This window comes from Pleurodeles waltl, chromosome 6 (genome assembly GCF_031143425.1).
Source record: "Pleurodeles waltl isolate 20211129_DDA chromosome 6, aPleWal1.hap1.20221129, whole genome shotgun sequence".
Taxonomy (NCBI): Eukaryota; Metazoa; Chordata; class Amphibia; order Caudata; family Salamandridae; genus Pleurodeles; species Pleurodeles waltl.
Genome location: NC_090445.1, coordinates 1,609,719,825 through 1,609,747,718, shown reverse-complemented (window position 1 = coordinate 1,609,747,718; position 27,894 = coordinate 1,609,719,825). Strand labels below are relative to the sequence as shown.

General features: G+C 43.2%; 1 protein-coding gene across 1 annotated transcript in view; it reads right to left on the bottom strand.

Moving 5' to 3' along the window:
• CACNA1B (calcium voltage-gated channel subunit alpha1 B) overlaps positions 1 to 27,894 on the bottom strand; it is an 856,833-nt gene that overhangs the window by 183,372 nt on the left and 645,567 nt on the right. Inside the window, exons 19-22 of the mRNA XM_069241492.1 lie at positions 14,061 to 14,873; positions 8,024 to 8,238; positions 7,197 to 7,323; positions 2,516 to 2,645 (exon numbers count right to left, since the gene is read on the bottom strand). Of these exons, the coding sequence (XP_069097593.1) occupies positions 2,516 to 2,645; positions 7,197 to 7,323; positions 8,024 to 8,238; positions 14,061 to 14,873 (1,285 nt within the window). The remainder of the gene's footprint in view (positions 1 to 2,515; positions 2,646 to 7,196; positions 7,324 to 8,023; positions 8,239 to 14,060; positions 14,874 to 27,894) is intronic.

The window sequence follows — 27,894 nt, the reverse complement described above, 5'->3', positions numbered from 1 at the left end:
CGACCCCCCAGGCCCTGGCTGCAGATCACTGGCTCCTTTAAAAGTGGAGCTGCTGTTTTTTTTCCTTGTGAAACCGTCCCAAACAACGAGCACAGTTCTTGCGAAATGGATCCAAATATCCGAGTCAAGCGCAGGGGGAGAAATATGTGCTTACAGTAAAGGCAGTTATCTCCTGTACAGTGTTAAAGCTGGCACTATCTTCATGCCCTTAACATTATTGCCACAAACATCGATTGATATGCGAACAATGGATGTTAAAATGTGTGTAATGTGTGTCAGCCATTTAGTTCCTATTTCACATTTTCCTTAATGTTGCATTCCTCAAGAGAGTTAGTTGCTTCATCATGCTGTGTTTCTGTGCATTGTACTACTCTTGCATAGTGCATACTTTGACACGTGACTGGTGTTTATGTGGGGCTTAGATTGAGAGCACTGGTGCTGAGGCTGAAGGCAAAGCAAGGTACCTGACAGTTGGCTGGCCTCTGCAGAGCACACAGAACAATGGTCATGCATTCCAGTTGCAAAAGAAATTCAGTGTAAATGTGTGTGAAGAGATGCGTAGAGGTCAAAATATTTAGAAGGCAAAAGCAAAATGAAATAAAGTGTTTAAATGTGAATGAGTGCAGTGTATGTTTGGGTTGGTAAAATGAGGGAGATGTGAGGGAGTGTATTCAGGAGAGAGGGAAAAGGGGGTGCTGAAGAGGAAAGAAAGGAGGTTGAAAATATGCAGATGGATGAGCTTTGAAGAGAAAAAGAGCATACATATCTAATGTAAAGTACACATAACTGAAGGCCATGGTCCTACCATAGGCCTCAATAACATTTAATTCACAGTCTCACAATTTCAGAATTGAAACTTTTCCAATGTTAATTATTTATAACTAATTATTGTTGTTACTCATTTATCTTAAACAGCTAACCACGACTGACAAAGCCAATAGTACTGACAGGGTTTAGGTGTATGTCAGTTGTTGCGTTATGTTTTGGATGCAGTAACATCTCAGAGAGAAACCAAAATACAGGCCGGGTGGCACATTGTGGGAATCACAGAAATTTATTTTACATGTTCCCTTTTAGAGAGCCCCACCTTTTCATTCCACTTAAAGATCTGTCAGTACATATTTCTGTATGACTGACTGCAGCCAGAAGCAATGGGTGCTTCCTGATACCTGGTTAGAGCATTTTCCTCCAAAGTTGGTGCTGCATGCAGTGCAAGAGACTGGGCAAGTACACACTTTAAAGGGCTTGAAGTTCTCGCACTGTACCATTTGCACATTAAAGTAACTGTTGAACACATTAATGCAGTAAGATATGGGGAAGTTTTTTATTGTGTTTAATATTTCAAGACTATGGACCTCATTATGAGTCTGGCAGTCACTAGACTGCCAGACTAGCGGATGGCAGTCCGACCACCACATTACAACCCTGGCAGTCGGGCAGATCAGAGATCCCGGTGGTCTGCAGGTTGATGGCGGACCTAATCTGCCAGGGCAGTGTTGTAAGCAGCGCTGCCCTGGGGATTACAACCTCGTTCTCTGCCAGCCTTCTCATGGCGGTAGCACTGCCATGAAAAGACTGTCGGAGAACAGGTGCAGTTAGCCCCAGGGGGGCCACTGCACTGCCCATGCACTTGGGTGTCTGTGCACCCTGCAGGCCACAGCATTGCCGCCGGCTCGATTTTGAGCCAGAGGCAATGCTGTAGCCTGTTTCCCACTAGGCCAGCAGGTGGAAACTCAGGTCCCGCTGACGTAGCAGCAAACTCTTAATGACACCGGCTGGGAGTTTGTCATGAAGGCGGCGGCCACCCTGTCAGGAGCTTGGCGGACAGGCTTTCCCGTCCGCCAAACTCAAAATAGGGCCCTGTATGTTCCCACTGCTTTATATACCTTGCTTTCTCACTAAATACATTTGCTTTCAAATGCACCGTTTGTCGATCTTTTTTCTATTTTTTCTTAGGAATAGGACTCACCTTGGACCCCATGTTTGTCCATTTAACTTGCTCAGATACATTAAAGTCATCCCAAACTTTCACGTCTCACCACTTTTAGATGTCACCAGCCAACACTGCACTGGCCAAGCATCTTTTAGGAAGAATTCCAGTCTGTAGCAGCATATGTAACTATACTTAGAGCATAACCAGATACATTCAACACCTCAGTCACGAGCAAGTAATTAAGTATAAAAATAGTATTTGGTGTCCATAATCCAAGGACATTTTAGTCTTTAACCAATCACTTTGCCAAGAATCTCAAGTAAAAAGTCTTCAGGCAGGAGCCTCTGTCCTGCTTAATCCACACATTTTCCCTATACAGCAGATTACAATTAGATTCCCGTGAACATCCAATACTGGAGGTTCCACTACTTATGAGGTATTACATCGGCATTACTACTCCTAGATGCTACTATAGAGAACAAGGTAAATTCAATGGTTAGCATTAAGTTGAGGTCACCTATTTAATTTAATTTCCATTGCACTTCAAGCACTGCAAATTTGAACTGCTAGAAAGATACTTACATCATTCCTGGGTGCGTCAGCTTGGACAGGATCCTCAGCAGCCAGAGCGATACTGCTGAGAGCAATGACCATCAGGATGACCATCTCGAAGTAGCGCATGTTCACAATGTAATGGCACAGACGGCGAACCCTGAACCATGTGGAGCAGAAGGAGAGACATGAAGCACTTTGAATATATGCAGTTTAGGCTGCACAGCACCTTGTATTGATACAATGCACCTCTGCACTCAACTCCAAACCATTGACTGTCTAATCGACCTTCTCATTCTTGATGACCACAGACTACTTCTACAGAGTATTCAATAAGGGGGGAGGGATGGAAAGCATTGGCAGTACACACCTTCGACCAGGAACAATGCACTCTATGCTATGCCACTAAGAGCCAAATTATGAGTTTGGCAGTTCCATCGTGGGACAGCCAAATTCACGGGGAGGATGCCACCACCATGGCAGTGCCATCCCCTCCCAATGTACTACAATATTCCCTCCAGGCTGACCAGAGGTAACATTGTAATATGTGTTTCCGCCTGGCTGCCCAGCGGGAGCAGTGCTACAATATTGGCTTTGCTTCTGTTAAGTCGGTATGCGCACTGTCTGCAAAACAGAGAGTGCACATTCCGACGGTGATGGGAAGGCCCATGGGCATGGGAAGTGCAGGGGCCCCCCTGTGGCCCCCAGCACACCCTTACCACCAGCCTTTCAATGCTGGGTGACCACCATGAAAAGGCTGGCGGTAAGGTGAGTTGTAATCAGCCAGGCGGTGCTGAATTCAGCACAGCCCTGGCTTAGTACAACTCAGACTGCAGTCACCCTGTCGGGAACAATGTTCTGGGCGGGAATGGCAGTCTCCTGGCAGGTCCGCTCACCAGGGTTGTAATGCTCCAACTGTGGCGGTCTGACCCTCCTTGGACCACCAACCTCATAATGAGGCCCTATGTGCCCAACATAGCCTCTCCATTCATTGATGGCCATAAACTAATAATACTCTTATTCCGGGGTAGTGGCCTGCCAATACACAGTAAGTGTGATACAATGCAATCCATACCATGTTACTGTTGAACACACACTTTGCTCCATGAAATGAGTACATACAACATGATCAATATTGATCAACATGCTACTGGAACTGTGCACTCTGTATCTGGTACAGGGACTTGTCAGGACACGCCTTCAATTCCCAATGCTCCAATTCATCATATATAATGTGTACCAGGACTAGTAACTGATAAAACAATCCACGGAGATTTCAGAGTGCTATGCTTATCCCCGCAGCAGAGGAAAAGAAATAAATCACCCTGGAACATCTGTGTTGCGTCTGTCACCCCACAGCAGTAATAATACCTAAAGACATACTCATCTATAATCCACACTTGAGTGTTACCAATTACATGAACGATAACTTAACAATACACTTCCGCCCAGTTTCCTGAGCCCCATCGGTGTTCTGCCAATGCAGCACTTTCATTGATGAGGTACAAGTTTTAAAATGGATAAACTCTATTTCTGACATAGCAAACTTTATAAGTAAAGCCTCCAGAACACTTTCAACCTTATACTGGTGACTCTGACCTACAAATGCACTACCTTCAAACCAAAACAGAATCAAGCATGTTTACACTGCTTTCCCTATACTATGCCAGTGACTTTTCTCACACAAACACACACACCACACAAACCAGTAAGAGACAAATACTCCATCCCATTCTAGTGCAGTGACTGTTCACTACATACATACAACTGCACCCTGTTCTAGAGTAAGTCACTGTTCAGTGCACACTCACAGAGAACAATAAGACCAACATTCAATATCACTGGCAATAACTGTGTATTTAGCTCCTGCCTTTCCCAAATAAACCAATGCTGCATCTCTTGTCAACGTCAGTGACTGTTCATTCACACCTGCTCAATGAAACCAACAGTCCATGACAATGTCGGTGACTGTCCTGGGCCCACCTGCTCATCTTGAAGCCAGTAACACTGCATTACATGCCAATGGCCATTCAGTGGACAATCATCTGCCTTAAAGATACCAACACTAAGGGGGTCATTCTGACCTTGGCGGACGGCGGAGGCCGTCCGCCAAGGTACCGCCGCTGAATGACCGCACCGCGGTCAAAAGACCGCGGCGGCCATTCAGACATTTCCTCTGGGCCGGCGGGCGCTCTCCAAAAGAGCGCCCGCCGGCCCAGAGGAAATGCCCCTGCAACGAGGACGCCGGCTCAGAATTGAGCCGGCGTAGTTGCAGGGGTGCGACGGGTGCAGTTGCACCCGTCGCGTATTTCAGTGTCTGCTTAGCAGACACTGAAATACTTTGCGGGCCCTCTTACGGGAGCCCCTGCAGTGCCCATGCCATGGGCACTGCAGGGGCCCCCAGGGGCCCCGCGGCACCCCCTACCGCCATCCTGTTCCTGGCGGGAGACCCGCCAGGAACAGGATGGCGGTAGGGGGTGTCAGAATCCCCATGGCTGCGGAGCGCGCTCCGCAGCCATGGAGGATTCTGAAGGGCAGTGGTAAACCGACGGGAGACCGCCGGTTTACCCTTTCTGACCGCGGCTGAACCGCCGCGGTCAGAATGCCCTCGGGAGCACCGCCAGCCTGTTGGCGGTGCTCCCGTGGTCGGTGGCCCTGGCGGCCACCGGCCGCCAGGGTCAGAATGACCCCCTAAATCTCAAACCAGTGACAAGCACTTATCTAGGGTACTACTGCACCTACAGAAGGCACTGCATCTCATACTAGTGCCAGCTACTTTTCTATGACCCACCATAAACGAAGACTGCACTGCACTTTAGGTGTACCATTGATGTGCACACGCTCTGATCCAGAAGAGAACAATATGCATCCTTCACCAATACCAGTGGCCTGCCTTTCCACGTCTACACTACTGAGATAACACAGATCTGGGTTTAATAACCCATCTAGAGATGTTCCAAAATACACATTACATCACTAAAGGTTTGCCAACCTGCTGACACTCTAAGGCACACCAGTGCCCATGACCTTCCAGTTTACACTCTCCAATACCAATGAGGCCCTAATCAGGCATCTACCAGTCCACCCAAGAACATGTGATCTTCCAACACCAACACCTCCTGCAATTTCTTACATCTAGCGAACATGATGTATTCATTCACAACAGTGCTGCACCATTGTATGGGGTAGAGTGTGTGCCAGACCAAATGATGTTTACATTTTAGGTATCATAAAAGAAAAGTCATACCAATCACAGTAGGGCATTCAGACCAAGCACTGATAAAAGGCATCCACAGTAGGCTGTGCTACATTTATTGATCTGTGAGTGCATTCCTTCACACCAGACACCAAACATGTTACAATGTCAATGATGCACATTGGAAGAGGGGCAGGGGACTTTGGGGATGTAAGCATTCACAAGACCTGAAGACTCTCATCAGAAGACTGGTTTCGAAGAGAACAGCGACCGCAGTTAGGGTCCATCACAATGCACTTGGTTTTGTGAAAGTGGAAGGATGAGCACCAGTGCAGGAGTATCCACCACTGTCTTATTTTATTGTTGGGGTCTTTTGGTAAGATAGTCTATAATTCACCGTCTTCCTCTAGACTATTCCATGGAACAAATATTGTCTCTATGGCACCAAATGTCTTCTGATTCTTAAAGTTATTCAATTAATTTTAGCCCCAGGTTGCCATTCTGTTTTGAAAGCATGTTCTTGTTGGTGTCCAGACATAATAATATAAGAATAATAAAGCACAGTGAAAATGTGAGGTAGCCATTAAGTGTGGAAAATGGCTTGTTCTACACAAGCCCAGTTCACAAAGACCTTGTAGGTGCTCTAGAGACAAATCTCTTTTCTGATGTGTTTAAGAAACTATGGGCCTAATTATGAGTTTGATGGTCCATGGACCACCAAACTTGTGGTAGCAGTCGGACCGTCGCAATCCTGGCGGTCCGACCACCAGATTACAATCTTGGCGGTCGGACTGCCAGGAGACCGCCACCTCTGTCAGATCAGGGATCCCGATGGGTTGGCGGCAGTCAAAGTCATGACCAGCAATGGCGGTGTTGAGTTCGGCACGGCCGTGCTGATCACAACTTTCCTTTCCGACAGCCTTTTCATGGCGGGGTCCCTGCCATAAAAAGGATGGCGGAAAGGCAGTGCTGGAGGAAACAGGGGGCCCCTGTACTGCCCAGGACCATGTCGTGGGCATTGCAGGGGGCCCCCTTCGCATTGTCTGCTATGCTGTGTGTGACGGCCTTGGCCTCGGTGCAGCTGCACTGTTTCTACCGGTCTGACCGGCAGAAATGTCGTAATACGATGCTTCTGCCGGTCAGCATGGTGGAAACATTATAATACAGTGTTGGTGAAGCCGCTGGCTTGACAGCCACCTCACCACCGCTGTATTGAAGCTGTGACAGTTCAACCACCCAGCTCCTAATTAGGCCATATATGTTTCTAAATCTCTTATGGAGTAGACAATAAACCAGGGTCAAAAGATCCACATTTGAAGACCAGATATCACTGTCCCATGGAGACAGAATTTGTTCTTTGTTCCATTGCGAAGGTGAATTACACAAATACTTACAATTTGTGGATAAATGTGGAACTACTTTTATGATTTCACATACTGCTGGGAAAGGAAAGTGAGGTTGTTCATAGCCAACATTAAATGCAGCAGGCAGAAAATATGGCAGCTAAACACTTACGGATTGGTGGAGCTGAAGACAAACATAGAACTGTATGGCAGTATTTGTTTTGGCCCGTTCTTCGTCAGGTCATCAGCCTCCATATCTTTCTTCTCCTCCAGTCTACTTTCAAAATCAATATTATTCACTAAAATTAGAAAACCAACAAAAAACAATTACAATGGAAGAGGGAACTTAGTGCACAGCATCATCAATCTTTAATGGACCAACTGAACAGTTAACCCAATAGGCCTACCCAGCGATATTCAATTGGGCAATAATTCGCTTTTTTTAAATTTACAAACCTAACTTTACAGTTGCATGCATTGAGTCAGTACAACAGATACATTCAACATGAGATATTAAAGCTTATTGTATGTTCTTAATCAACAACCGAAACCTCAAGCAATGGATCAAAACAAACCCTAGATCCAGTTATGAGAAACTGTACCTTCTAGTTACTTATAAGCAATATTATCAGTCCAGGTCAAAACTTTACCTCGACCCACCAGAATACCTCAAAAGTAAGATCAATTTGAGCACCTCAATGTCTCTATTCTTTGGGAATCTAATCACAACAGCTGGATCCACTGGTGATATTAACACTAGCAACTGAATTAATATTAATATTTCAACACCTGGATCTGTATGCTGAATTACATATTAACAGCTGTGCCCACTGGGTTATGTAAACAGATGGACCCTCTGTGTTAAACTATAAAGAGATCTATTGGCTGATTGCACAGATTAAATGATATGAAAAGATCCATAGATTAACGGTACATAATAGTTATGGTGTGCTTTCACAGGAGAAAGGGAAACAGGACGCTGGCCTAAAGACCACTCACTTGGTATGATAGTGGCGTCTCCAGGAGGCGCTGTGACTGTGACCGGAATGTGCACACTGCTTGGTTTCTCCATGGGAGGCTGTCCCATCCTCCGCACATTCTTCTGGTTGTCCGCATCTTCTGGCTGTTCCGGAACCTGGCGCAGGCCCCCAGAGCTGGGCACGGAGCCCATAGGCACATTCATGGCATCTGTCTCTCCATCACCTTGAGTCTCCCTGGAGAGCAGGTTCAAGAGCATACTTTTTAGAAATTTACCATGTAATGTGGGATTAAATGTGTCTGGGTTGTTAGGGTCTCCTCAAAGAATGGAAGTGATGACTAATGGGGAGAATCACATCTGCTACGGCCTTCCTCAGACCAGATTATGCTACGATGCCCTGCAGTTTTCAACGGTGACTGACCAGTGGCAGGTGGACAACCTTAATGCGACCCTTGGCATGGGGAATGTCCCAATAGCATACATTACCTGCAACCTTCTGTCACATGTGGTGCCAGTTATTGTCAGTGATGGTTCTTTGGAAGAATGCTTTCAGGTTCATGACAAACAAATTTGGATAATCACTAAATCTACCTTCATTGCGTCACTTTTAGAAGCAAAGAAGTATTTCATACCACATCCATCATATAGTGCACCCTGTGGTAGCCGTATTTACACAGTGTGGCATTTCTTTTCCTAATATCAGGGCATGTCAATAAAGCCTGAAGATGGTAAAATACTGGGAAATGATTTTGCTGTTGTCAAAACAATGTAGCACAAACTACACAGTGCTGAATATGTTATTGATTGTGGTGGCAATCAACCTTTTCCAGATATAGGCAAAAAATAAAAAATGGCTACACAAACTATACGAGAAAAACAATTAACTATAGTTCCTGCTAACAGTACAACCAAACATCAACAAAGGGAATTTTATAGTATGTCAGAATAGGTTTAATATGACACATAAGAATGAGATGATATAGGTTTTTTTTACACTTCAATTGTGGGTGGCATCAGATCAGGTGGGGAACACACAAACATATTGTAGTTCACACTCCCTCTGGATAAATTAACACTTTTAGGAAAATGCCAAGTTGGCCAATGCCATTAAGCCTCCAGGCCTTTCCAAGGCTGATAAAGATCTGCATCTCTATCTGTGCTCAACACAGGTTCCTTTTACCACAGAAAAACTAGGGCCTGCCCACAGCAGAAACAATGGAAAACCATTTCGCCATGTTACAATGACTATGGCTAAACCTATTACTCAATTTGTGTTGAGCATGACACTGAGGGATCATTTAGAACTAAATTCAAGAAGTAAAACAGAGCAAAAAGACAATTTCTACTCTTTTTATCATCTACATACATTTTGACATTTACAGTACAGTGGAAAGATAGGTCTATTGTTGTAGCATTGCATCAGTAACTTAGTCAATCCAAATCAAGCAAAACAAAATCATCTGTCTATCATCAGGAAGAAGTTGGTAGCAACTATGCGGATAGAAATGCAACAAATTGTGCATTAACATTTTACCCCTCATTATGTCCCAATTTAACAGACAAAAGAAAATTCCAGACCAAGGGCTAAATCACAGCAGAAAAAGGATTTGCGCTGTCAGGTTTACTTCCAGATTTGGATGGGGGGCTAAATCTAAATGACCCTCTACTGTACCACAACTCCCTACTCCCTCAAATATTCATATAAGCAATTAAACTAAAATTCTTCTATTTCGGAGGCCAACCATCTGGGCACAGTCACTTTCACAGTGTTGCTTGAGACAAGGAATGTGATGCAGGTTTAGAATGTGGCTGCAGCCACATCTTGCCACGGCTGCTGGTGGCCCAGAGTTCACACATGTACACCATAATGTAACAAAAGAGGAGGTATTGCCTCTAAAGCAACTTTGCATGTGGGAAGTTTACAAATGCTACTTTTAACCCTGATCCCGGATGCCTTAGAAATTGCGCTCATTCTTTTAATTTAAGTAATAAAAACGTCTCTAAAGCATGAGATCTACTCTGACCCAGCAGAGATATACACTGCCTACACTTGCTAATTATACACTTCTATGACGTAAGATCATCATAAAAAATATTGCAATACATAAATATCGTGAGAAAAATATTGTGGTACTAAAAATCAAGTTTACATACTTACACTGTAAACTACAAAAATATTTTCTATACAAAATATTGTGGCACTAAATATTGTGATTATATAGCTTAAGTATGCATATTTAAAAATATAACTTACAAAATGTATATGTGTGTGTCTATATATATATATATATATATATATATATATATATATGTTTATATATATATATATATATATATATATATATATATATATATTAAGATGGAAAAATAAAGGAATACACTGTGTAAAAATATAATAATGGGTAAAATGAATTCAAATACTAAATATATAATAAATATCTAAATATTTTTTCAAACATTACAACAAATAACTATTTAAAAGCCCAAACTATATAACATATACATGTTTAATAACATAAAAACTTTAAAAACAAAACCTAGCAACATTTAAAAATACTGATATAAAAAGTTAAACAATTAATAACGATAGATAAATTTCCTACAAAAAATGAACATTTTAAATAATACATCCAAAGTAATATGCGTAATAATTTAAAAATTACTACCAACCAATTATTATAAAACAACTAAAATCATAAATAAAACCAAAATAATACTCAAATTTGCAAAAAAAGTTACAAAAGCTACATTTTGAAACATAAAATGTACCATTGTCTTTTCAATCTAAAAAAAAAATAGGAAAGCTATTGCACTTTAGAAGGCTAAAGTTTACTATTTCCACTCCAACATAAGCTAGTATGGGGAAAGTGTTGGAGTTTCGAGGGGTCACATTTACTATTTCCACTTCAACCTAACCAACAGTAGGGAAAGTGTTGGACTTTGGGGCATCAGAATTACTATTCCCACTCCAACATAAGCAACAGTAGGGATAACTTTGGATTTTGGAGAGGCCAGATTTACTATTCCCAATCGAATTTAAGCAACAGTATGTAGACCTTGGAGGGGTCAGATTTACTCTCCCTACTTCATTCCCACTGCAACATAATCAACTGTAGGGCATGTATTATTCTTTGGAGAGGACATATTTACTATTCCCATTGCAACCTAAGCAACAACAGTAAAAGTGCTAAATAATGGAACAGGCAGATATATAATTCCCATTCCAACCTGAGCAAAAGTGTTGTTCAGAGGAGCAATATTTACTATTTTCACTCCAACTTCAGCAACAGTAGGGAATTGCTGGACTTTGGAGGCATCCAATGTACTCTTCCCGTTCTAAACTCAGGAACAGTAGGGAAGTGCTGGTCTTTGGAAGAGTAAGATTTACTATTCCCGCCATAACCCAAGCAACAGCAGGCAAAGTGCTGGCCTTTGTGAGGGTCACATTTACTATTCTCATGCCAAATTAAATACCACTAGGGAAAGTGTTTAAAAATGTATAATAATTATTATGAAATGTGCGTATAAATAACATTAAAAATGATTATAAAAATAAAATAAAATTATTAAAAGTTTTTTTTTTAGCAAAAAACAATTTCTATAATCCAAAAACACTACTACATTCTTCCCAACTTCCTCCCCTACAATCCAGACAATCCACAAGAAATGAGAAACCATATTATAAACTCAAGCCGATCATTATTTGGTATCTAGACCATCAAAGTTTTAAAAAAACGTACATTTCTGTACATAATACCATCATTGCATAATACATAATCAAAAATACGACAATATTAAAACAATAAGCATGAATTTACATCCAGAAAACATTTCACAAGGATTGTCGTTAAAAAGCAATGAGAACATTAAATAAATAAAAAGAAGTGGCAGTGCATTAAAAGACCCCCATAGACACTGTAGGAATTAGACACAGAACAGGAAGTGACCCATCATCTAATCATCATCTGAATCTACTAGAACATCACTGTACTATAACTAACAATAAAAAATAATAAAAAATACCAGTAAAGTGCAATTGTGCATATCAAAGAAAAAACTACACTACAGTACATTATTCAAGACACTTTGATCATCAGGACCCTTCATGCTACCAATATACTTAAATTGTCAGTAAACATAGCATCAAAGCGCTTTGTGCATAGCAATGAAAGCTTAAAAATACAATATGTTATACATAATAGTAGCCGCAATTGCCAGTTTATGTAGATCACAATTGGTGGCTACACAAGTAGATTATTAAAAATTACTCTGTTAGCTTCCCACGCTTTAGCCACACACTAAACAAAAAATGGCTAACAGAAAATACTACCGGGTCAGACGTGTCAGTCCTCACAATTTGTTGCGCATCAATGCAATGAGTAACCCCCACATATAGGCAGATTGGACAAAGCCATTTCCTGGGTGCATCACAGTACTTTGGGCCAACATACATAACGTGACCTATTGGTTCGCAAGCTAGACCACGCGCTGGGCAAACTAGGGAGTTATAATCTCCAAGTCAATTGGCTGTAAAAGATTTTGTTGGAAAACAGACAAATCAGAACCTCGCATACAGGCTCTTGGCCAACCGTGGAATAATGGTATCTAAATAGGATTAAAATGCCAGGGCTCATTTGACTAACAAAAACTGCTCAGTCAGTTGCCCAGGATCCTCCCTTATGCTAATTTCATCATATATATAAGACCAGAATGTTGCTTTTAAAATCTCTGCATCCTCTTTGGTAGCAGACTCTGGTGCGTTCCATAGTCTTGTCAGACCCAGCTTCTTGCACCACTCTTGTATAAAACCTAACCAAGGAACCTTTGCAACTTCCTTACGGAATAGCAAATTTCTCAGAGAATTCCTGTAATCCATCAATTCAGGGGTCAACCATACCCGAATCCAAAATTGCAAAGGTTTCAATTGGGCCAAATCAGCTATCCGTCTCAATCTCAGGTTAAAATAAAGCAGAATGATAGGGGTACTGGCAGGCACAGAAACCAGCGCTCTGGTGAAATTATTCTTGGCCACGTGGCATCTATGTAAGTCTACATAGCCCCAGATTTCAGCCCCATATAAGGTAGCACTTTGGGCTTTAGCCCTATAGGCCTCTAAGGTAGGAGATATAGAGCAAGTGTAAGTATTCTTTTGAAAACAAACTATGCCTTTAGATCTATGCCAAATTACCAGGGAGCTTTTGTGGACTTGAGACCCCCATTTGAAATGATACTAAAAAAATCAAGTAAACCACTAGAAAATAGTCCCCCAAAAATAAATCTTTAAAGAAAACATGCAACACATCAAAAAATAAACTACATTAATCTAAATAAGTAATTAATATACATCATTGATAACACAATTATCCAATTAAAACTATAAAAAATGTTTCAGAAAAACATTAAATAGTAAATGATTAAAAAATACACAGAATAATTAACCAATCAAAAAATATTAATTTATACATTATGAAAGAAATGATGTTGCAAATAATTAGTAATCTAATCCACCAATAAATTTTACAAATTGCACAAAAAAAAGAATGAAAATATATAGAAATATATTTCTATTCTCCTCCCCTACAAACCCCACACCCAAACACTATGCAGATATTATCAAACAATAAAACAACTGTTATAAATACAAACAATTAAATACAAAAATACAAACAATTAAATTTAACACATTAACGACCATAAACACACAATAAATTACAAAATATTAAAACATATTAAAGACTTAAAAAACTATATTCTTAGCTGAAATATTCTGCACAACAATATACTTGTCACCATTATATTTTACACTGTTGTCCATAATCATAAAATGATTTAAATATGATTCATTAATATTCAGCACACTACAAACGCATTACAAAGTAGCATGGACCTCGCAGCTCAAATTTGCACTCCCACAACACAGAACGTGAAGATGTGATTGATAAGGTTGCATAGGGAGTGGGGTGTGCCTGATGTGCTGCAGTTCAACTCTTTTTATTGTACTAAATAAAATAATCATAACGGCAGGTGCTCCGAGTTCCTTCCTTCTCTGTGACTCACCTTGGCCGATGGTTCCGCTGCTCTTTATCCCCAGCATCACATTCCTCACCGTTTTCCTTCTTCTCCTCTGTGTCATAGGTGGACTGTGCTTTATGTCTGATCTTGTGCCGCCGGTGGGGCTCCTCTCCATTTTCACCCCTTGAGCAAGGGTCACCATCCCGGTTACCAGACCTTGAGCCGCCCCGGTGCCTTGATCGCCGCTCACCTTTAGTCCCATTGGCTGTACCATTTCCATCCTTGGGCGTTCTCTCAGCAGAATGTCGGTGGGGCCGGTGCCGCCGGTGCTCCTTCTCACCTCCTTCCTCCACTGAGCCTTGGCGGTGATGCCTTTTCCCCTGCTCCTGACTGCGGTTTCGCTCACTTTTCCCTTCCTTGCTGCTACCCTCACCCTCTTTGCTGCAGCTCCTGTGCTGCCGGACCCCTTCTTCTCTGCTGTTATTGGCAGAGTCACCATTTTCATTGCCCGCTTCGCTCTTCTCTTGATCCCCACCTTTGTCTCGGTGTCGGTGATGCTTTCTTGGTGCCTCCGTGCTATCGGTTGATGACACCTTCCCTTGTTCAGCTTCCTGGGCATCAGTGGGGCCAGCTTTATTGCCATTGGTCTTGCCATCCCCCCTAGGCTCCACCACCAGAGGTCGATCCAAATGCGTCTTCATGTCAGGGCGAATGTGGAGAGTAGTAGCATAGCGCACACGATCTTCTGGATCCAACTCATTGTACAAAGCTTCACAGCTGGCCCGGAAGTTGTGCATTCGAATTTGGCTTGTCCTCTGCTCCCAAACAGACTTGGATTTCAAGGAATTCTGTTGCTTCCTGCAAAAAGAGATTGAACACAAAGAATAACAATTATTGCAACAGCATATGTGCCTCAGGCTGGAATTAAATAATGTTTGTTTTGGATTATGGCATGAGCCAAAGAACACAGAGGTAGATGAAGATGATCTGCAAATTTAAAAACACACAAGCAGCAGGAAGAAACAAAGGTTTTGTGGATATATTTCTTCAACTCCCTTTTCTTGAACAAACAGCAAAGACATTTTGGAAGGTGCTCATTTTGAGCTGTCAGTGACTAGAAAAGATCTAAGCAAGCGACGACGAGAAGGTCAGATGAGAATTCTTTACAGAAAGGAAAGTGTCCTGTTACTCAAAAGCTGGAGTAGAGTGAGGTAATGGATGTTAACTTTTAATATGAAGCACACACCAGGGAAGGAAAGTGATGCAAGACTAGTGTAACACTGTTGGGGATTGCAAAATGTAAAAGGAAAGTTTTTGGGTGGCAGCATTCAGGACACGGATTTCTATGTCAGTGTTGAGTTTGCATCTGATTAGCATTGCATGACTTTTGTTAGAGCTCATTGGTAGTGTTGAGGATTTCGATGTCAGCTGGACTCAGTGTGGGTTTGTAGGGCTGTATGAAGTCAGTGTGGGGTGTTGTGTGTGAAGATGAATATCTGCAAGACTAAGGGGGTCATTATGAGTTTGGCAGACAGAAAAGGCCATCCACCAAACGTCCGTGGTCAGGCTGCTGTCAGTGTGGCCGCTTTTCCGCAAGCCCCATTATGAGTTCTGGCTCAGCGGGGAACAGCCTACAACACTGATGCCAGCTCATAATTGAGCGGGCGGCAATGTTGCAGTGCATAGGGTGTAGCTGCACCCATCGCACTGTTCACTGTCTGAAAAGCAGACAGTGAAGTGAGATAGGGTGGGCCATGGGGGCCTCTGCACAGCCCATGCCAGGTGCATGGGCAGTGCAGGGGCACCCCTGGGGCCCCTTGCACCCTGTCTCTGCCAGCCTTTACATGGCAGTGCTACTGGTGGAAAGGGGGGTCGTAATCCCTACGGCGGCGCTGCTTGCAGTGCTGTCCTGGAGGATTAGGAACACCAGCACCACCAGTCCCTCATGTGGAGGCAACTGGCAGTGCTGATGGTCCGACCGTGGCACAACCGCCACGTTCATGTGGCGGTCAGACCACCGCCAAAGTGGTCGGGCCACCGCTCTGGCGGCGGTCAAACCACCACCCGGCCCTTGTGGTCTAAAGACCTCGAGGGTCGTATTGAGGCCCTAACTGTAGGTAATGGGCTGTTCAGGTTAGAGTGGTTACATTGTGAAGTAGAAGTGTTAGAAGAGTCACAGATTTGCCTAGCATAAAGGGGATACTATAAACTCAGATTGCAAAGTTGTGGGTGTCATGCTGCAGTGTCAGGGTTGTGTTCTTGCTACAGCTAGCAGTGGTAATCTTTTGTGGTTTACGGTTGCAAGACTGAGGTCCTCTACACTTGGTGGTGGAAGAGTAGAGCATCTTCAGATCACAGTGACTGAATTACCAAGGGTCAGATCAACATCACTGGCACAAAATTCCATGCGCTCAGTATGATGTTATAAAGCAGCAGAGCCGAAATACTTGTGTATAATAACGGAAGATCGGATGACGTACGGTGCAGGAGTGATAGGGAGAGTTTAACATGTTTACATTGATAAGGTTAGGATTTTGTTGAACTGAAGTGGCCATTATGAGTTACTCTGACTACAGCCTTTACAAATAGAGGTGTTATGGTTTGGTGTGGCTAGATAAGAAAAGAATACCACAAAACACAAAAGTTTGCATAGACGAGATAACAAACACAGGCGGGGAAAAGCCTTTATTTGGGTTTTATATATTGCTTCATGCTGACCTAAACTGCCATTGCAAGGGTGTTATTGTTTATGTGAGAATGGAAGAGCGGGTGTTGTTGTTGCTAAGCCTGAGATGCCAGTATTCTGACTAACATGAGCTATATGCAGCAGGGTTGGGGTGTAAAAAAAATTAGGTCATAGTTTTGTGAGCTGTCAGGGCTTGGTGTGGGAAAGTTGTGATTGCCATGTTTTAGTGTCAGTTTTAGGAAATATTCACTCGAGGTGATATTAATGGAGGTGCCTTAGCTTCATAGGACAGGTCTGGGTACAGTGGAGTGGAAGGTCACCTCGCCTTGTGATGTTAGCTGTACTGCAGTCTCCACAATGAGCAGGTGGAGTGACAGTTTGGAGTACAAGACTATAAATATTGCCTAAATGATGTGTCCATCCACACGTTCACTAGTGCAAACCCCAAAATTACCTCACACCCTGCTGTAGATACTAGACATCAAATATTACTACAATAAGGGCCCGCTTTAGAGTTTGGTGGATGGGTTACTTCGTCAAAAACGTGACGGATATCCTGTCTCCCGTATTACGATTTCCATAGGCTATCATGTGACCGTAATAAAGTGAATGAGACATCTGGCACATTTGTGACAGAGTAACCCCCTCTGCCAAAGTCTAAATCAGGCCCTAAATCTAATGGTCTCTGTGAAGTCAATGGCAGGATATGATGCACATGGGTTTAAACCATGTTGGGTCAGAATGTTCAAAAGTAGGGTAGTTCCACAAGTATTTATTTTGCGGGCGCCCGGTAGGAGCTATAGGTATATTATGGAAGGTGAGGTCTCCTGCTGCTGACAAAACACATGTAGCAGTGAACTGTATCATTACATACAAACAAGGTACATGTCACGTTACAAAGCTAGCAACATTAGGGCATGCACTGCCCAGATTTCAGTTTTTTGGCTCTGTAAATCTAGCCCATGCATGCCAGGGAAACAGGTGGGTCTCCCCGAGATAGGTAGGGATCCGGAGACCCATTCAACCATTGTGGACATGGGTCACCGAGGACTCCTACCAGTGGTGGTGAGTTCTCAAAGCCATCCATCTGCACAGTCGGGACATTTTCACTTTGTCCTCCGATAGAACAATGACAAAAAATGCATTGCAGGTGGACGCATTTTAACCTGCCAGCCAGCCATGGCAGAAGTGGAATTCTCTGTGTGATACCTGCCCACCTGGGTTTTACCATCTGGCAAAAAAAATTGCTGCCACTTCAAAGGGCCAAGCTCTTTCTACAATCTGGCCAATGTCGTTTGAAAACCTGGTTTCTTGGGTAGCAGTTATCTACTCAAATCACAATATCCATCCAACCTCATAAGAAAAAAATAAATAACCACACCATAAAGTGTCAGTTATTTGGCATATAGGGAAGTGAGTCACGATAGAAAGTTTGCCTTAAATTCACTATTTGTTTATTTGAAATAAAACTGATGTGTCTCGAGTACTCTTTCAGCTAAATTAGGTATGTGAGCAATGAGCCATGCCTTGTTCGAGGCTGATTGCTGGGAGATGAGGCAAGGATTCTGCGCTGCAGGGAACTCTGAAAGAGCGATGCTGGCGTCCATCTCTGAGCACGTGCCTCAGTGGGGGTCAGTGACAACACAATACTTTACATATTAATAAGGACTATTTTTGGAAAAGTTCATCGCTCTAAATGGACAGGCAAATTAGCCCCTTGCCAAGTTTCCAGGGCAATCACACTGCCTGACCAGCACCCATCAGATGAGAGAAGCGAGCAGCACAGACACTGATGGGAAGGAGAGTGAACATTTGTTGGTATTTTGGGGGGGTTTTGAGGGGTGGAAGGCTTCATTATGCGCTTGTAATTGATATACTGAAGAAGATGCAATTTTTGCAAACATACCACATCTTGGATGCTTCAGGCTTATGTCTTAGTCCAACAATATTTGTCGAATTCTACAAAGACCAAATGTCACATGCTTGGACACCAGTCTAAAAGGGTAAATCTGTAGCTGATATACTATGGTGAGAGAGACTTACACTGCATGTGCAATTCTCACCTAAATAGTTTTTCATACTTCAGCAACAGCATCACACTCTGTGAGGCAGAAGCTGGTTAGTAAATTAGTTGCAATGGTCCTTATGTATCAAAGCATTTCTCCATAAACACCGAATTGAGAAAACCCTCTAAAACATCAGAACCAATGTCCTGGGAGTTCAGAAATCCAGGTAAAGCTCAACTATAAAAATAAAAAAAACTCCCTAGGAGCAGATCGTACCATCAGTTCTGAGAAAAAAATCATTTGTGGGAATGATTTTTTTCTGAAATGTACTTATTGAAACAGAAGTTTTCAATTTACCCATAGATGTATCATTGGAGGGGGCCGTGCAATCTTTCATCACCTACCGAATGTGTCCACTATCATCAGCAGTAACATGCACACTAGTTCATGCACGTACGCACACGCAACACACACACACACATCAGTAGCAAGTGGGCTCCATCCGTCACACACAGAACCCCGCAGCACTAGCATAGGAAGTAGCACTTAATGGCAGGAAAGAGGCACAGTTCTGGACTGCAAAGGACCTTAAGCTTCCCTCACACAACACAGAGGAGAAACAGCATACTCAGTGCAAGCTTCCTTTTAACACAAGTTACAGCGCTGGCGGCATACACGCCCACACTCACTTCTGCTCTGTGATGCCTCCCCTCTTCCACAGAGTGCGAGGGGGTGAGCCGTAGTCCATTTTCCCCTGTCCCTTGTTGCTCTTTCATAATTGCCAACATGAGCACCAGCTAGTGTGATTTCTTCAGTGCTTAATTTATAAAAAAAGAAGTGCCAGGACCCGCGCCAGAAGTCCACTGCACCTTACAACATCAACTGCCCCTACTATCACTGGCAATGACAGTACCAACACAAATACAAACCACCACACTCCTACACGTGAAACGATTCAGATCATCAACTCGGAAAGCAATAAGAATGGCTTGGACAGTAGGAATTATTCATTTTCATATGGGATGAATAAACAACTGTTTTGTGTGCATCTGTAAGTTAACATCACCACCATGTGGCAGACTGTCATAAGTGCTGGAGTTTCCAATTAAGTGCCGGTTTAGAGCACCGGAAACCACCATCTCAAATTAAGCACTGGATTTCTTTATAAAAAGGACACCGAGAGCTTGCTGTGGTTTGGACTCGAGTAACCAACTTAGGCGTTACAGTTTACTGAATAAGACACTTGTGGCTTATGATTTCCAAATGCAGGCAATTTTGGACAATAAATATCCCAGATAGGTATACATGAAAAGGCTCTGCATAGCCGTGTTTTTAAAAAACAAGGCTTCTGGTTCATATAGAGATCCTTTTGAGTATGGCCGACACCATATGATCTGCATAAGGCCGTACCTAAAACGTCTACAGGGGTTATTTCGAGTGGCTGAGGGGAGAGTTGCCATTCTCTGTTGAAGCCTGTTTAGGAGTCTCCTCATGCCATAGATACTGAATGAGTCAGGCAAGCGTATGGCCCTCATAGACCCTCTCCAACTACTGCAATGTGGCCAGGTCTTTCAAATGTGATCTGCTCGATGGACTCATCCTAGGGATCGACAACTAAACATCATTTTGCAGAAGAATTCACAAACACAGTGGCCATTTTGGTACTGGGCAAAAAGACTTCTCTGGCTGCCTCTATCCAGATATTTCAAAAACGGCTGTTTGAACCATTAAAATTTCCAATTTTTTTGAGTGCCGAAAAATTACTAATTTTGATTAACAGGACTCAAACTCAGTGGGTGGAATGTTCTAATAGAATGATGGCCCTTCTGGCTCTGGCTATACCGGTCTTTATACCTATGGCTCAGGCCTATAACTTGGGTTCAAGGCCTTAAGCAACCAGTATAGCCCTGGCTGTGCAGTATAAGGCTATGATATAGTTACCATATAGCATTCTAGCCAGCTGCTGAGGGCTAGCTTATCTATCAAATCATCAATTCATACAGACAGACATAGCAATATCCCTGAAACTACCACTGAGGTACAGAGTGCACCAGGAATCCATCCTTCAGGACATAATCTTCATCCTCTGTATGGAGCCCTTGGCATCCTACTCACAGACAGCATCAAAATCCATCACAATACATACAACATGCACGGAAGTTTAAGATGCCAGTGATACCAAAGGACTCAGGCACTGCCATGACCTCATTCAGAAAAAAATAGCTTGCCTGTCTGAAAATAACCCCTATCCACTACACAACACAAACACAGATTTAAGATTGACTATGCACAGAAAAATTGAGAGATTTACACCTCTGTGTGTTGAATGTTCTGATTCACGCTCGTCACTGATTCCTTCTTTAAGGATGACATTGCAAAGAAAACCAAGACAACTATGTACCAATTTACTCTACTGGTGTTAATGAAGTCCCAAGTCACCAAAATCCATATTAGGCTGATTTTCTGAGCCCTGGTCCCCTTACTCCACTATGATGTTAAGACGCTACTCATCAGCATAACTGACTACATTTTTGATGACACCATAGTAGGGCATACTTCACACTGCTCCTCAATCTCAGCAACGACTGAAGAAAGCAAACACATCAACCCCAGCATTAGTAACCTTTGTTATCTGTTTCTTCCGGTCCTCCACATTTTCTGAATTTGCTGCAAGAGGGAATTGTGCACCAAAATACTTTTCTGAAAAGTAAATGACCTCAGATGGTCAGTAGCACACAAGGAGCCACAACATCATCAGGCTCGAAATCTAGATGTGCAAAAAGGAGAAACTCAATCGTCAAGACTTTACCATTTAAACACTAAAGATCTAGAACAACATTTCACCTCATATCAGTCTCACCGCATCACACATGCCGCCCAGAAAGGAAGTTAAGAAGACCCACCTCTTTAAGGTGCACCTCATCATTCCTCCACAAAGCATGCATCTAACGTACAACTTTCCCCACCTCCTGTTCTTCTCTATTGCATGCAGTGCTGAGTTTTCACCCGCCAGGGTTCTCTTGTACTATATAAATAGAAGTACTCAGAGCTCATTGTGATTGGACCAGCGTATGCTGATACCACTAGGAAGGCAGAAGGAAGAGATCCACGTATTTGAGCACAATAGAGTTCGAAACTGCTAGAAAGAGAATGGCACTCTTGTACTCTGAGCGTAAAGTCTCTAGGCAAGCACCAAAATACTATCACGAATTTAATTTCACTGGGAACAGATACAAAGACTCTAATCCTTTAGAACTGAATGGACAGATTGGAATACTGCTCTACCGTAGAGCTCAAGATCACTAAAAACTGTTCAGAGCACTCTAAGACTTAAAGTTCCTAGGGAGAGACAAGACTACGCTTTCCCTTAAGACATCAACAGCCCTCACTGTAATGTGCTGCAAAAGATAGACTAGAACTGTCGAAAGACAGCAGACAATGTCACTTTGAACACACTAGAACCTTTTGTGGCTACGCACAGGAGCCAATGCCCCATGCCACACCGAGGCAGGGTCCTGGTAGACTAGCAGTGGGATGACTGCTTAAAGCGCTGACTCAGCAGAAGACTGTTCACCCACAATACTGCACAGCCAACCCCAATTTAGGATCACATATGATGCTAATTGAAAGCAACCGGGCCAACTAGTCCTTGTCGTACGAGAATCAGAACCAGGATCCCAGGTCCAAGATCTTAAGCAAGAAGATGAGTGGAAATGAAGAACATATGGCCTTGTGAGCCTCGCCCTTCCCACAAGTTATTCTAAAAAGTTTAATGCAGCCTACTTTGCTTCCAAAAGCTGGAAGGACGTGTGAGTCTTTTATAAAACAATCACCTCTCCGTTGCTAAACCACCGTCCACAAATGTACCTACACTTCAGGCAGAGGGTTCATCACAACTGACTGCTTGCTTTATTGAACAGAGAAGGCAAACGTCCTTGCAACAAAATAGAGAAATTGAAAAACAACTGGAAAGCCGCTCGGCTGGTGTACATATCTCAAAAGAAAATAAACCCCGCAGGTCTGGTGAGTAATGAGTGTTTCTCACGCATGAGGCGGAGCCCGCCGACGGTGCACAGGAAGCAGCAGCCGTGGCTGGAGAGACGCCAGCCCAATATGGCACAGCAGAGAGAGGGCAGCCCGTCGAAGCGCACTAATTGCGGCCTTTCCAAAGCAGTGTGTCATTGTTGCATACCAGGGGGTGGGCGCCGGATGTCTGTTTATTTCTGATTGCAGCCGTTCAGAAACAGCGTGGGCCACGGAGTGCCCCCGACTGTGATGATCGCCGGTGTAAGATGCGGGCTCGTAGGAGCTGCGTGTGTCCGGAGGTCCTGGTTGGTGTTCACCCAGAGTGTGAGCTTCACACAGGTACTTCTGAGTGCAGTGTACGGAGGTCAGGGCAGCAGGTGATCGCTCATAGGGCGGACAGGCCCTGCGGACCTATCAGTCCGTGGGAGCAGGGCCGGAGCTGCATCCAGACTCCTGCAAGAGCCATAACGGTGCCACCACACATACACACGTGAGGGGTGCATTGCATCAAATGGCCTAAAAAGGGAACGTGCTGCAAAGGGTGCGCCCCAAATACAAAATATAAGTTTGCCTACTGCTTTGAAAATCCTTGTACCAGAAATGCGTTAAGGATTGCTGATGTAACTCGTGATGTTTTAAGTTGCATCAAACTCGAGCTGAGGAAACGACATCAGTGTTCAAAGAAAAATTGTAATTACTTGATTTAATTTTAGATCTGAAGATCCTTTCTCTGCTACGACTACAGGCTTACAAAAACAAAAAGCCTGCGCGTTTCATACCTCTTACTGCATCACTTTCTATGCAAACTCTTGACATTACGCATTACAAGATACCAGCGACTTGGGAGCAGCTTTCGGTCTGGACATGGACTGTGGTGACTGAAAACGTATGATATGACCCTGCACCATCAGTCACCGTCTGAAACTCGGAGCCGTATCATAATTTTATAAAGACCCCTGGTTAAAACAATATCGAGTGCCAGGGATGAAAAACAACGCATGATGAGTGATGCCTGAGGCTAGCGCAAGAAGTTATTAGGCATCCCTGTCACGGACGCCCCATCTAGAACACTTCCGGTTGAAAAGCTTTAACTGCCCTGACGTCACATCCGCTGAGTCTCCAGCACTCACTTGTACCTCTGGTTCTCACGAGAGACAGAGCAGCGTGACTAGTTGTGCTTAGAACCTTGCACCCGGTGCACCTCAGAAAGATGTCAGCCCTGCCCGTTGTCCTCTCAGGAATAAAACAACGACCGGCAGTTTGCAGATATTTCCAAAGACTACCTACCCCAGAGTAATCTCAAACAACGAGAAAACCCAATGTACTGCATGAAAAAATATCCGCAGAAAAATACGCACAGTAGGGCCACTTTTCATAACAGTGACATCAAAATGCGCATATGAATGTCCTTAAAGTGAGATGCGAAAGAACATGCCATCTGTTTTCAGCTTTAATTTTAATCATACCTCAACCGTTACACCTTTCTTGGTGATTTGTTTTTGATTTTTCCGTAATAGTGACGCCGGTCAGCAACCTGCCACCATAAGTATGAGAATTAAAACACAAACTCTCGTGAACTGCTGCATTCTCCCGTTCAAAGGAGGAGGCAAGTTGTTTCTCCCCATGACAAAATGCCAAAGTGTGGGTGACGAACCTCCTTTCTCCTTGGGACAAAGGCAAGAGGTTAGAAAAATATTCACAAACAGTGAATCTGAAATTTCCTGTGTGAAATTACTGCCATTCCAGTTAAATCATCGATTTTAGAAGAATTTTCCTATATGGCCACCAGAGAGCAATGTTGATCCATCATGCCACATGCAGAGATCTCGCGGTTAATCGTACGGTTGTCTTGTTAGCAACTGCGCAAGAAGTAAAAAAAAAAAACGAGCCTTGGGCATAACAGGACCATTCAGTGTGTATATGTTCATAAGAACACTAACAAGCCCAACAATTGTATTTAACCAAATATAAATACACAGTCTGTGTTGTTTTGTCACTTAGATAGGTGTAAAAATACACAGTGGTGTACTCTTACATCCACCTTCCCTACCCCAAGAAGGCATATGCCTGAGCTAGAGAAGATTGAACATATGGTACTTTGAAATAATTCCACAGGGCGTGGGCTACTTAAATGAGAAGGGAAACAGTCAGTCGTATACACAAATAATGAAGGTATGATTACAGTGTAATACATGCTAAGCCTATTTTATTTCTGGGGAACTCCACAGGCCTGCATCATGTGTTAGGAAGACCCAAGTGCACCATTCTTTGAGCGCTCCTTGTTGCCAGATCAGGTTACACCTTGTTGGAAGGCACTGAGACGCAAAGCTGGTAGGTGCTGGAAAGCACTCTCTGAGTCCCTTAGGTGCATGAGGTTGGTCCCCTCTTCATAAAAGTACATTTGTTTCCTCTTTTTGATGAAATCATGCAAGCTTTGTGGATTTATGTTTCTGTTCCAGCAGCAACAAAACCAAATAACAAGCAGCGAGAGGACACCACAGCCTGGCTGGATAGGCCAGAAGAAAAGATGACAAATCACACTGCACAAACAGAAGGACAACACGTGGAACCAGAAATAAAGGTGGAAAAAGCAGAACTGATGGGAAAATGAGAATGAAAGCGAAGGCCAGAACCCAGGTGCCATAAAGGTTGAACAATATGTAGAGAGGTAGACAGGGGCAAAGGATTTACATAAGGCAGACAAAAATAAGGGGAGAAGTACAGCTAACAAAACAACTAGATAAAAAGAAGAAAGATGTAGATAATGTGGGTGAAGAAAGGGAAGTGAAACAATGAGGTAAAAACAGATAAAAATAGTAAGTTAAAAAAGAAATAAGAATGCACAGACTGAGATGTAAATGGACAGTTGAATAGGCGGATATCAACAAGACAAGGCAGAAAAAGATAGATATATAGGTAGATAGACAGATAGACAGATAGATAGCAGAAACAAATTAGCAAAACAGACGAAGGGAAAGTAAAGGTCAGTGACTGAAAGTACCAAAGAGGGCAGGAATACTGACATCTAGCAGAAAGCATTATGATGCAGGTTGGAATTTCCAGCAGCCCATAGTGCGGACACCCGGAGGGGACCTTCATAGAGGGAATGATTCTGAGAGGGAGAAGGCATGAGTGGAAGGGTGCCAAAGGGAGGTTAACTAATGCCATCAATCCACACACTGAATATTGTAACAGAGAGCAACTCACGGTGAATTTACGCTGGAGACGGATGAGCTGCGAGATACAGCACCTCGACTTTGCTTTACAAAACTGCACATGCAAAAAACAAAAAGTGAGAAGAAAATATAGCTGTAGATCAAATGATAAAATTAACATTGGGTGCAGTGAGAATCCTACGAAAGGCCAACCCCTCCTGGTGTGGAGCAGTGTCTTCCAGCTCCCTGGGATCCCAGGAGGCAGCGGTGCAGCAATCAGAGATAAATTAAGTCTGTTCAAAAAACAAAAATACAATGAAATAAAACGCCTACAAAGAAAGCAAAGAAAAAGCATAACTGAAAACACAAAAACATCTTGGAGAACCCATAGCCGCATATGTATTTTCTAGGTCTCTTTGGAACCTCAAAGATAGGGCTTGCAAAAGACACCCACAAGACCAGGAAGCGGCTGTGATATTGGTCTGTCAGCTACATTTAGCTACCTGATGTATGTCCATCCTAATCTTCCAATCAGGACTTGTAAAGGTAGGAGACTTCGAAGCTTGGCCTTCTTGAGACTAGATTCTGCCTGTAACGTATTGAGTTATGCCTGCATGTGTGAATTGTAGTTACAAGCACTGCACAGGAGTTTTTTTTTTGCTGCATCCTGTCAGTAACAGTAACATGTTCTCTCCTCCCTAGGGCATCCTCAGGTCATGCATTTCTTCAAAAAAAAAATCTAGTGGAACGTGGGGTACACTGCCCCTCCAAACTAAGGGCTTCGGTGTCAGCAAACAGTGCAGCAAAACGTCCATTCAAAGTATTCAGAATCATCAGTTTCCCAGATGTTCACACTGCTAAAGGTCATGTGGCAGCCTGATCTCAGGAGACTGATAAGGTCTCAATAATCTTTTACTTATACAGATAATTACTTCCACAGCATGATTCAGAGTAGAGTGGCAATGGTAAAAACACACAATTTACAGAGTAAATGCTAAACTAGTAGCAGAATCCAGCATGCCATCCCTGGAGTAGAGACAATCCCACTTCTAGATTCTACTAACTGAGGGTGTACTCTTTTGTTTTGTTAGATATCTTAATCCTCCCTCTTTCTTTAGAATTGTCTTTCACCGTTCTCTTGTGTCACCACCACTGAACTATCCAAACAGAGTTACCTGAGGAGAACTGAGGGTTTCCTGAATCCAATCTTCTCCTAGACAAGTAGTTCTGCTCAGCTGCCATCTTGTCACCATGATGTCTCACTCATGGCACCTTCTCGAAACCTGGAGTTTTCAACACTTCTCACTTAGTGTGGAAACCAGTATGCCACCTTTAGGTGGGTGACATGTAGCCAGACTATTCTAACTCTGTGTCCTCCTGGTATGATTCCTGATTTATCCGCTCAGTGGTAATTTCAGATTTCAAATCTCTGTCACACACATACATTGTTCTCACTGCCTCTTGCTTGCTGCTGTGCAAACACACACACTCTAGAACTAAGCAGCTGGAGTAGCCCCAAACGGTGCTCGGCAATCAAACTAGCCTTGCCTCTCGACTGCCTAGTGTCAGTTCAGCATATTTCCAGCCCAGTTCCATCCTTAAGATAGTCTAACTCCATTTCAGCCTAGTTCAAGATCTTCATAAATTAAGGCTCGTCAGATTAGCCTAACTCTCAGCTCAGCCTAACATTAGTTCAGCCTGGCCCCAACTCAATTTCTACTAATATCAAGCCCTGAATCAGCCTATTCCTAGATTAGAGTCGCTTAGGCTCAGATTTTCTACCCCATTTGACTAATCTCAGGGCAGCCCATGCAAAGCTTGGCCTTGCAACAACTAAATCTTGCACAGCTCGGCCCAATCCCAGCGGAAGTCCCCTTCAATTCAGCCTAAATTCAGTTCAGACCGGCACCGGTTAACCTAGCCACCACCACACTCGACTAGCATTTCAATCAAACCCTACCTCAGCGTAGTCTCAGCTGCAGCTTCATCATTGCAATTCTGTTGCC